This window comes from Ascidiella aspersa, chromosome 6 (assembly GCF_963924565.1).
Source record: "Ascidiella aspersa chromosome 6, kaAscAspe10.2, whole genome shotgun sequence".
Classification (NCBI taxonomy): Eukaryota; Metazoa; Chordata; class Ascidiacea; order Phlebobranchia; family Ascidiidae; genus Ascidiella; species Ascidiella aspersa.
The window spans coordinates 26,812,352-26,824,366 of NC_139452.1; the positions used below are offsets into that span (position 1 = coordinate 26,812,352).

The 12,015-nt window shown below is 34.7% G+C and overlaps 2 protein-coding genes across 2 annotated transcripts; both read right to left on the reverse strand.

Moving 5' to 3' along the window:
- Positions 1-50: 50 nt before the first annotated feature.
- LOC146141056 (peroxisomal reductase activating PPAR-gamma-like) lies at positions 51-2,878 on the reverse strand. Its single transcript, XM_083392059.1, has 3 exons — positions 2,316-2,878; positions 1,471-1,627; positions 51-931 (listed from the first exon to the last, which is right to left on the reverse strand). The coding sequence occupies exons 1-3, from the start codon at positions 2,835-2,837 to the stop codon at positions 726-728; spliced, it is 885 nt and encodes a 294-aa protein (XP_083248185.1). The 5' UTR covers positions 2,838-2,878; the 3' UTR covers positions 51-725.
- Positions 2,879-4,430: 1,552 nt separating this feature from the next.
- LOC146141057 (galactose-3-O-sulfotransferase 3-like) lies at positions 4,431-9,348 on the reverse strand. Its single transcript, XM_083392799.1, has 7 exons — positions 9,250-9,348; positions 8,530-8,606; positions 7,525-7,653; positions 6,472-6,619; positions 5,596-5,724; positions 4,985-5,151; positions 4,431-4,434 (listed from the first exon to the last, which is right to left on the reverse strand). The coding sequence occupies exons 1-7, from the start codon at positions 9,346-9,348 to the stop codon at positions 4,431-4,433; spliced, it is 753 nt and encodes a 250-aa protein (XP_083248925.1).
- Positions 9,349-12,015: the final 2,667 nt, after the last annotated feature.

Genomic DNA, 12,015 nt, shown 5'->3' on the forward strand with positions numbered 1-12,015 from the left:
GATATGACGTAACTTATGACGTCACCCCTTTAATTTGAGAGGATGGCGGCCCATCGAAATTTTTAAAGTGGAAATGCGGCCCATTCTGCTAAAAGGTTGGACATCCCTGAACTACACAATATATACTTGTTAAACAATCGATTAAAAGGCAGGCAAAAAAAACAAAAACATACACATCTAATGGCAGGAAAAATAAATTTAAAATAGTACGTCCAAAATTATAAAGGTTTTCAGTAGTCAAAGAACGAGTGACAAAACAGGAAAAACTGAAATGCTCATTGAACAATATAATGTTATATATATAAGATTTTTTGTGTAAAACCTGGAAGAACTATCTATGATTGCAAAACATCAAAGAAAAAATGTGTATATATATATATGTAGGTTTTAACTAGTAAAGAAAAACAGAAAATGGCATTGAATAAACTAGAATAAAAACTGTTAGGAAATGCACATGTACTTCCCGATATCTAAATATATATATATGCACATTAGAACAAGAAAGCAGTTTCAACAAACTTAATGCACATTAGGTTCAAAAGACACAATAATGGAAACTCCAAAACTGCAGGAAAAACGGATCATGATTCTTATTATAGATACCAAAATTGAAAGTTATAACAAAAAATATTGTTTGAAATAACTCAATCACTTTACATAGTTATTTTTATATTGTGTTATTGTAAATGTAAATACATATATATTTAAAATTTGATGAGTATTTTTCACAAAGAGGCCCTTTTTCTGACAAAAAGGAAAAACAAATCATAGAAAAAGAAATGAATCCAGATTAATGATCTGTGAATGAACTTGGCAACAGGAACATCTTTATTTTTATTGACAACAGCATTAACCACCCCTTCTGCCACAAAGCTAGGATCCATTCCACTTTCAACTTCTGCAGGTATTTCATCATTTTTTGTGCCATCACCTTTGAAATAATCCAGTAACACAGTTTGGGTTCATTAACATTTTGCGCTACTTTTCTGAATTACAGCGTAGGGGCTTATTATCTATGAAAAGAGTTAGTTTGAATCTACACATATATAAACCGAAGTACTGAAAATACAGAAACAATTTACTCTTTTATAAAGAACAATTTGTTCTGACAAAATTACTGGAGTGAAGTACAACACATTGTTCCAATGATAAATATTATAATATGCCTTAGCGCAAATTCGGTTTCCAAGAGCTGTTGCGCTTTGTTGGTGATTAAGCGCTTTGTTCTCTGGGTAAAAAAACACCCCTGGAATTTTGAAAGGTACCTGTGCATATATGTAATATATATATAATTTAATTAGATTTTTTCTTGGTTATGCACTTCTTGGTGAATTTACCAAGGCTTGATTAAGGCGCACAATGTTTACATAATTTGTTGAGCAGTAAATATAATAAGGTAAAACAGACAGCGAAACAATCTTAAAATAAATACAGAATAAATATGAAAGAGATCGAAATAAGCAACTTTACCTTTAAGGGGCTTTATGTTAGTCTTGACAAAGCCAGGATTGACAGTTGTAACATTGATCTTGTATTGATGCACCTCTGGTCTCAATGAATCATAGAAGGCCTGTGATGCGTGTTTAGATGCAGCGTATGCAGCTGCTAATGGGACGGTTATTTGGCTCTAAACAAAAATATTAAGCTAGATATTATGCAATTATTTTCAGCAGAATTTACAATTTCAACTTGACTACATTTAAAGGTGTCTAGATATTTGTAAAGTTTTCACCACCACCATATGTTTAGGATATAAAACCAAGTCCATAAAAAAACTTTATCTTAAAGTTTTTTTTTTCAAGTTAATTAAAATTTTTGTTACATTCTATTAAAAAAAATGTTGTAAACAAGTAATTTCATAATGACTCTAAAATTGTAAGTCATTTGAAGGAAAACTTAGTTTCAAGTCTATTCTTATTAAATGCATAACACCCAATAAAGTTATCATTAGAGCAAATCAAATGCCAAGTCGTTGTCACGAAATAAGGTCAGGTCTTTGTCATGAATTAAATATGTCAAACTATTAAAATTGGTAAACTCTTCTATTATGAGAAATTTAACTCAACTAAAAAATAACACAACACTCAAGATATAGGAAGCTTATTGTTTTACATGCACAAATTGAGATAAATAAATAACAAAATAATATAAAAACCCTTCATTTCAACCAAGTAAGACTCAAGTCAAACAAGTCATTGGTTCGAAACACTTGCCTTAAATCAAGTCATTTTGCCTAAAAGTTGTTTGAAAACAGTGACATAAGTGCACTTAAGGCAAGTCATGCATTAAAATACTGCAAAACAAACCCCTCTTACCAACAAAGATCCAATTCCAACAATATGTCCGGACTCCTGTGCGACCATATATGGAAGAACTGCCTTTGTAACATTCAAGCTGCCGAAATAATTAACTTCCATAACCTTGCGAAAAACGTCATGATTAGTTGTGAGCACCATACTCTCCTGACCGACTCCGGCATTGTTTATCAATATATCAATTTTATTTCCGCAAGTGGAAACAACTTCATTAATCACATTCCCGGCGTTGTTTTGGTCGGTGACGTCCAGCTTAAAAGCGAGGTGGTTGTGCTTGTTTCCCGGCTCTTCCTGCAACTGCTGACGAATTTCTTCCAAAACGTCGAGGCTACGTGCGCAAAGCACCACTCTGCAGCCGTACTTTCGGAAGGCAAAGCAGCAAGCTTTTCCGATCCCGGAACTAGCCCCTGTTATTAAGACAACCTTGTCCTTGAGGCTGTTATGCTTTGTTGCAACTGAAGGAGGCTTGCTTCTCCAGTAGATATACAGAGCGATTAACACGATGACAGCAATTAGCAGCATATTTTAAATATATTAATTGAAAACTTTGATCAGGTTTTGAAGATAACAAAATGTTTAACCTAAAAAAATTAAAGTAATTGCGCTATGAATGTTTTACCAGCTGTATATATCAACCTTAGTGTTCAGATCAACACTTGTTTTTTTATGTACACAGATGATGCTTTAACACAGTAATTCTCAACTATTATGGCTTATTCCACCCCTTAAAATAATACATGGATTTTCGGCACCCCCCACTGGAATTTCGTTTAAGTATTTTACTGAAATGTTACTATAAATGAAACTGGAACAACACAATCAACTTAAAATTTGTAGGAAAATGTCATTTGATATAATGGTTTTCAATCGTGCACAAATAGTTGTATCAAGAAGCTTACCAATTGAGCAAAAATCAGATTACTAAAAATTCTCAAATACCTATTGGCACCCTGGAGCATTTGAAATGGCACACCGGGTGCTGGAAGAACCACTGCTTTAACACTTGATAGAAACTATCATTATTAAACTTGAAATGGTTTCTCTCTGTCTACAATGTTTGGGTCAAGTTATAGGATACATACAACTAGTGAGCTTATGGAATGCAATTGCTGAACATAATGATTGTTATTGTATAGCTGAAGATCTTATTTTTTTATGACCAATATGTAAAATGGCATTGGTCAAGAATCCTACCACATTTTCGTCCGGGAGTTTATATTACTTATATTGTTTAGCTTATAGGGTTTCATTATTTACCTTATAGGGGTACCTCACTTCCAGATTGGAAACTTTGAATATTGCGCGGGGGAGATGTTTTGCAGCTAAAAAAATGCGCAGCAGAAAATAAAATTTCGACTTGAACTTGTGCGGCTGAAAATAAACCATCAGACTACCGAAAGTTGTAAATTGCGAATTTATATTAAACTTACAGCGTTCATAGAATACTTGAATTACTGCCAAACTGTGGGTTTTTAGCGTTTCGCAAGTGATTCTATATGAAGCATTATATTATATACGTCTTATAACCTAGCGTTAAAAAATGTTATGCAACTTCAGTATGCGGCCCGCCAACTTTTTTTGTGCTTGTTAAGTTTCATACAGAAATTTGCGCGGCTGAACACATTTTTTATAAAATGCGCGGCTGTGACCGCGGCTGAAAGTGCTACTGCGCGGGGGATAAATCCCCCGCGCAGGCCAAACTTTCCAACCTGGCCTCACTTTAATTTATCGAGATAAAAGTGATATGTGTAAAATGTATTTTGCATGTAAATCAATATTTATAAAAAAGGCAATAACTTGTTGACCTTTTGTTTTGTGAGAGTAAGTAGGGTAAACTTTACAGGCCCTGGTCTAATATCCTACTCCTTTTTTACAGTATTGAAACTAGTGGACAAAATTGAAATTGCAAGATAAAATAAATATGGTAGAATAAATTGATTCTAATATCACTTGTCCTACCCAAACCCTAACAATGTTGGCAAAATAAATCCCTGAACGAAAATGTGGCAGGATCCTAAACCAGTGACAAAAACTGTGATAAGTTTGCTAATTTAATTAAATAAAACCAAAATGTGCACTTTAACTTATTCCACCAGAACCAAAAAAATTAATGAATCATCTGTTGCACAATTTCCCACTGATAATTATGTATAAGTATAGGCCTATATCAGCAAAAATCAAATGATAATTTACCAAGCATATTATTTTCTTTAAATTCAATTTTTTAACCGGTTTTAAAGTTGTTTTGGGGTAAATTTCAAGAGTGTTCTCTCATGAATAGTTTTCGCGCAGATGCTAATAATTTAGCATTAAAACATACTGTTTACTTTTTTTGTTTCTACAAATAAACTTCACTTATATTTTTGGATTGTTCTGTTCTATTTTTTATAAAAATCCCCCTATCTTGAATTAAATCTAGCTGTTGGCAATGCTCAAGTTTTCCACATGAAGAGCTTTTATTAAATTAAATATTGAAGGAAAAACAATAGGAAAACAAATAATGAATGATTTACGTCGAACAGCCGCCGCTATTTTTTACCATGTATTGCGATAAATCGTTTGCCTCGTTAAACGTAAGGAATTTGGAAGAGCGCCGCAATTTGTTAAATAAAATTATTTGTTGCTCCCTCAAACTTAAAGTGTTAGATTTTATTAATAAGTTTCCAAACGATTGCTTCATTTCTCTTCTTTTTCTTTTTGCTAATGTTGCGGTTTCGGGGAAGTTTTTTCGTCGTAACTCTCGCAGCGTTGCAACATCCTTCTTCATTCTTGAGCGTCCGTACTTGTCGATTTTCTTCCACAAGGTGGCGTTAAAAGCAACGTAAAGAGCAATGTCCTGTTGACAAAAGCAAAACGCAAAAATTACTAAGAAACTACTTGCTTGTCAGATTTTATTTCGGCCTACTTGAGTCAAATTCAGGTAACCTTTTTCAATGCGGTACGGTATGACAAAATTACTTTTAACAGTTTTGTGCATTTTTGTTAATACTAGTGCAACGTAAAAGATATAAAGCTCGGTACAATATTTATGAATTTTTTGGGGGAAATATAGCCCCTATGTCCCCTGGCTTCGCCTATGATGTGTGAGTATATTTCATTATATTTGGAAACACTTTGATTTGCTTTTTCTAAATGCCAAAAGATAAAGCAGTTTGGAATTAATTGCGCCGCCAGTGACCAAGAATACAATGACGGATCATTCGTGGCATTTCAGAAAAAATACCTATCGAGATTAGATTACCCTTCCACCATTTCAAATGCTTACCCTTTAAAATCTTACCACTTTATGTAGCTTTCGGAACACCTTTTTAGATTTCGGACCTAGCGAAGAAAAATCTTTTGCGAGATAATCATGTTTGTCGTTCATCTCTGGATATACCAAGTCCATCCAATCCATGCACATTAGCTCCTGCGAAACAAATATAGACCTGGACCAAATCTATCCTTAAGTGCGCAAGCTGATTGCTGGAGTGTTGCTATTAGGTCTAGGCTGCATATTACCTTGGTATTTCAGCCTGCTTGTATAATGCAACATATTTTACATTAAAATTTTGTTTTTAGAGAAAGTTGCGATAATTCTGATAAAAATAAAATAACGCTGCAGAAATGTTTTGACCGATCAATGTGGCGATTATAACTATTCATTAATATGAGGAACGGATTTCTATCCAACATGTCGGTCATCCGTATGGCACTAAAATATCAATATCCACCAGCTAAGTTAACTCAAGTCTTTTGAGTCAGATGACTTAGGTTAAAAATAGGTGTTTTTTGACTTAACATTATGTTATAAAATTTAGCTATTATCTCAAGTTTTCACCAATTTTCAATTATCCCTTTATTTTTATATAAGTGATTGGCTTGGGGATGACTTGATCTAATAACGACTTAAATTGGACTTGTCTTACTCTAATAATGACTTGACTATAGGACTTCACTTGGGTAACTGATGACTTGGAATGGGACTTATCTTGTTATTTTTGCGAAAGACTTGACTTGGACTTTAGTTATTTTTCAAATGGTTTTACCGGGACTTCAGTCATTTCAAAATGATTTTTTCACAACACTGGTACTACCCTTCCCTTAAGTAGACGATACCCGACACATGTTAACAAGACCTGGAAAATACACGTCAGTGAGCATTCTATGTGCAAACCTTCAGCAATATGAGCGATTCGTCGAAATATTCAGCAACCAAGACCAAGTCCAAGTGCTCCTGAAGATCACGCACTTTCTCCTTTATTACGTCATCATTGTCAAGTAGCGGGTCAAGGCCAAGGTCATGCGACTGATAGTTGTTACTTCTGTGTTATACGAATTGAACGTTTAACAATAGTTTTGTAAGCCCTTTCAAATGCAGTTAAGTAACTATTTATAGATGACTTGACTTATAAGTAATTAACCAAAACGAATTGACTTGTCTTAAGTCTTTTGACCACAATGATTTAACTTGACTCAAGTCTTTTCGACAATTTATTGTGTCAAACGACATGGAATAAAGTTTATGTTAAAAATTATTTATTCGTCTTGATTTTTACACGTAAAACTATTTGCTTGCTGTATGTTACGTTCTGGTGTTTTTAGTTGAAGTAATTCTCATATATTTATAAAAACAGGTTGCCAATTTTAATCGCTTTGGCTTATATTTTTATGCCAGTGACTTGTTTTGAAGTTGACGTGCTCCAATGACGACTTGACGTTGGCAACGTTTGAGTTGGACAAGGAATTGATTTAATTGGACTAAAGATATTTTGCAAATGACTTGACCTGTACTTAAGTCTATTGAAAACCATGTTTATCAATACAAAAAATACAGTTCTATACTGTCACAGTTAGCGGGAAAGCTTAATTAGTAGCGTTTTACATTCAAGTGTGTCTCAGATAACACTGGACTACATCGACCAGTAGCTTTAGCACTGAAATCTGTTTGCCAATAAGGATTTAATTGAAAGCAAAGCATTGGCAAAAAAGCCAATCTGCGGTGAAATTTGAACTCGATCACGGCCTTTACTATTCCAAAACCGTAACTCGAAAGTCTTAACAATATTATAGCTACCTTTGCAATTTAGTCGTATTTTAAATCTACAAGTATATTTTTTTAAACTAGCGTTTTAAAACTTACAGAGGTTTGATCTTATATTTATGCCATATACTTGGCTTTATTGAAAATACAATATGTCATACTTCAAGCTTCGGAATTGCTCCTTACCTGAAATACCAAGGCATAGATGAGTTTAACCTCGTTTCTGCAAGTAGCAGGTAATCAGTGATGTCCACTCTTGCGCCTTGAGTGACAGCGACAAAGGGAAAAGTAAAGCAAGTCTCGGACAAACTTCTTCTGTGGTTGGGTTTGTGATAAAAGTGAAAAGCTGATTGAAATTGACTCCAGGGTTCGCGAATTATAGTGAAGATTCTGTAAGCAATCAAGTAAGCAACTTATCAAAATGTTATAATCGGCTTGCCTTTAAAATATTCTGTAGATAATACAGTTTGCCAGCTTAGAAAATAAACGACTAATGTTAAACTTCTTTACCGGTGTAAGTCACAATTGAGTAATTAAACTAAGGCTATAAGCTAAACAACTAACGGCAGAGGTCGTCCAAGTTTTCAACATTTTATAATGTTTATAGGAAAATTTATAAGAAAAACAGTCAGTTTAGCTTTTCATTGACTTGAAATGGTACTGTAGAGACCGTTCAATATAAAATTGTCTGTAGTAACAAGACGCAGCAATAAGCAAGCTTCGTTCAGAACCTGTGTAGCTCAGTTGGTAGAACGACAGTCCCGGTATGGCCGAGGTCGTGAGTTCAAATCTTAAGACAGGCTATTTTTTCTAGCCTTGCCTTGCTTCATTCATAGATCGTCCAATTCAGTTAGTATTTAAGGCCACCGGTTAAGTATATTTAGTAAAATAACACTTTTAATTTCATTTGTTCCATTTAAAAATGAATATCTGTTTGGTAGTAATATAATTATTTCTCCTGTCACAATTTTTTTTCGATGTAGTACCTTATTTTTCCTGTAGGCTCAAATGCACGTGAATAAACGCACAAAAGCTCGCCACAATTTTAGCATTTTGTTATTATTATTGATCAAATTAAGGCATCGCGCTTAAAAAGCAATTTGCATTTTTTTAATTTCCAGAAAGCTAACTGAATGCCTTATGTTTATACAGCCTACCTTTTTCAGCTTATGTTTGATGACGTAACTATACATGACGTCATAAAGCGCTGTGCTGGCAGTTTTGTGGGTCTTGACGTATGCAAACCTCTTCTTAGGAATGCACTTGGCCTTCGAAAAATCGTATAACGAATAAAAAAAAATACTGGACACCGATATACAGTATTACCTAAAATAAAGTGCACGAATTATAAACCAATACCAATTAAAAGGGTCCTAATAATTAGGGAGTCCGATAACATCAAATCGAGGCCCGTATCCGATGCCGGTACTAATCCGATACTAGGGTGGTATCGGTGCCGATCCGTTGCCAAATTAATATTAGAATTTTTCAGCCATGTTTTGCGACGCGACGTACTTATTTTACATTAAAAGGTAAACTTTCCAAAAAGCTTTATAGGTTAAGAATTGGAGTTCAGCTTTTTGGCCAAATAGTGTGGAAACAAATATTTACGTTTCATTGTCATATATTTATTGAACATAGTAATGAGGTCATTTAATATTGGATCGAGCAGCGGTACTTTTTGTCTAAAATATCGGTTTCTGGATGAAATGTCAAGTATCGCAAATCCCTAGTATTGGCTACAATATTAAGAATAAGTTTATCACAACATGTGTTTGTAAAATTAAATTCCTTTGCCAGCGATCATTAAACACGGTTTGGTCAATATGATTAACTAGAAAATATAAACACAACAAGAAAATTGCTGCGTGATTTGCAAAAATTCGGTTCATGAATAAAAATGTAACACACCTTGGGATCTCGATCTTCATAAGCCATCAGATAGACATGTTCAGAAGAAGTTTTAATATTCTGTAGCTTGAGCTGTTTTATGATGTTGGTTTCCTTCATTGAACGTTTTAATATAATACGTAAGAAAGCCACTGCTATTAAGACCAACACGGCACGTGAAAGCTTATTTCTCATCGAACAAAGTTATCATCGTCTTTGGTAAAACGAGAAAATTGATCAAATCCTACACAGTTTCACGAGCAATATTGGAAAACCATCCTTCCAATCGAATCGACTTTAGTGCATAAGCAAGAAATCTATTGCACTTGTTTTGCAACCACAGATTACTTCAGCAATCCTTCAGACTGAATATCATGCGGTAAGCAACCTTATTGGCTCAGGACAGATGGCTGCCTTGAAAGTTGAAACAATGCAAGTCTAACCTCTGAATTATTTGATATCTACGTATCTCCTCGGTTCGGACCAGAATTTAGTATGGTTTCTCATCACTTACTACAGTAACGAATTGCAAACCTAAAATTTAGCCCCTCGGGCTATGCGAAATGAAAGAAAGCTGTGCTGAGCAAGCCCTATAGCAGGCCTAACTGGTTTGCTGTTGTAGAAACCTTTATGTCCTTTTTTCATTTTAAAACACGTATAGGGTGTTGGTTTTGTTGTAAATAACAAGCAGATATGTTATATTTGAAAGCTCAACCCCCCAACCTTACCACTAACTCCCCTAATAATTTTAACCCTAATCCAATTTCTAACACCACCCATAACCCGCTAATTTACCTGCAAAACAGGGGACGCAATGCAAACAATTTCACACACCGTATAATACACACAAAGAGTGAGTTGCAACTAACAAATGAAATACGTGGGTTTCTAAATACAGTCAGTAACTGATTAACTCAGAATCGAAGAAATGACGCAAAATATGCACACGCCAACGGGTCACCGTTTAGCATTTGCTAAACGTACTGTACAATTTAGGTATTGGAAGCTTTTAAGTGAGAATTTGTTTATTTTAATTCGTGATTAGTAGTAGTATTAAAATTTTGTTTGATTCTAGTCATTTTATCCGTTTAAGTATTTTCTACAAACGAAATAAAAATGTCTACGTTAAATCAGCTTGGTGATGGAATCACGCGAAAATTCAAGGCACTGATTGAGTTTTTTAGTTAATGTTAGACCAGAAACAGACTCCGCCATAGGCTCCGGCTTGGTACCGGTAATTTTTTTAAAAGTTTCATTTGCCACACTAAACTATTTTTCCATTTGCCACACTAAACTATTTAGTAATTTCAATTTCATTTAAGCTAGAGCAGGTAACAATTTCGTAGCACAAGCAAACAAAATTGCAAAATGGTTCCAACTCCACACAAATAAAAAGTGATTCAGGTTCATTTAGGGTAGACGAAAATGATATGAAATATAGACATCATCAAAATATATTAGCAACGCAAGTTCCCATTCTATTGCTTATCAAGTATAGCTTCGAAAATTAAAAATGATTTTTCATGTTACACAAACGTAGCTAAAAAAGTTAAAACTTTTATCAGATGCTAGTTGTATGTATTATAAGTGCAGAGTTGAGAAAATCGTATATTAACAATTCATTCAACATTTTGTATGGCTTTATTTACCACTGTTGTTTAAAGTGTTTGTATTATTCCTTGCTTTTGCTTTTCGCTCCTGGAATTCGGCAAACACTGCAAAAAAGCAACAAAATAAAATGTTTTGTGATGGCTATAATTCTAAATCCGGTTTTACGGGTTTATTACGCTTACGGTAGCAAGCAGTTGCAAATAGTAGAAGCGCGATTTGAATGTAGATCTTCTCCCGCACACAAATGCTGGTGCTCCAAGCGAACTGGATTGCATAACCGCAAAAGAACCACAGCGACCACAGCGAGTAAGCTGTGTCCTGGTCGTTTGAAAAGAATGCGGCGTATAAATCTGAAAGTAATAATAATAATATTCTAATAATAGATTGAACACACATATGTGGTAAACAACCAGTGACGTGCGGTCAGGCTCCTAGATGGCGAGGCACACATTTTTTCGACTACGCCTATGACAGCTACACATATACTTCTTTTTAACCAATCTCTTTGAAAGTTGCGTGTTATTTTTTTGTCCAGTCGTCTGATGCAAAAGTTTAAAATCATAGCTAAATCGTTCATCATGTTTTCCGAGAGAATTAGCGAAAGAAAAAGGCACGCATAATGCAGTGCATAGCACTTCTGTGATCTGAAGAGAGGCACGACTTGGCGCTGCCTCACTTTGCGTATTTCAATGATTTTGACCGCGTGAACGCTTGATATGAATAACACAACAGAAATAGAAGAAAAAATAAAGCACGCTTTAGGTCTAGAAACGTAAAATTTGCGGTAGAGATATAACTGATATAACTTTTGCTTAATATATCGTTTGCTTTGCCAGATGTTGACAGGTGAGCCTCCCCTGATTGCACGTTCCTGTTAAGAACTGTGATCTAGCCCTTCGGATTCTGCCTGTTGACCAACCATTACGGCTTACGTATCAATAGTACACCGAAAGCCATCGCAGGCTGAAACAAATCTGTCAATCAACAGTTGTTAAACACATATGCGTATCTTTCATTGAATTATGATATGGTACTGTAGATCAGTGCTTCAACCTTTTTCGGAATGGTACACCCTTTTTAGGTTTACTCAAAACTTATACACCCCAGTTCACGCAATACATCGAATCTGGAGTAATCCTAATCGGAATAAGGATAAGGACTGCTTCAAGTGTTGGA

Coding starts and splice junctions, on each gene's coding strand:
- LOC146141056 (XM_083392059.1), bottom strand. CDS start 2,837: ATGCTGCTAATTGCTGTCATCGTGTTAATCGCTCTGTATATCTACTGG. Junction 1,628..2,315: donor TTGGAATTGGATCTTTGTTG/GTAAGAGGGGTT, acceptor ATTTTTGTTTAG/AGCCAAATAACCGTCCCATT. Junction 932..1,470: donor TAACATAAAGCCCCTTAAAG/GTAAAGTTGCTT, acceptor ATTATTTCAAAG/GTGATGGCACAAAAAATGAT.
- LOC146141057 (XM_083392799.1), bottom strand. CDS start 9,348: ATGAAGGAAACCAACATCATAAAACAGCTCAAGCTACAGAATATTAAA. Junction 7,654..8,529: donor ACAGCGCTTTATGACGTCAT/GTATAGTTACGT, acceptor ACCCAACCACAG/AAGAAGTTTGTCCGAGACTT. Junction 5,152..5,595: donor TCCGAAAGCTACATAAAGTG/GTAAGATTTTAA, acceptor TTTTGTCAACAG/GACATTGCTCTTTACGTTGC.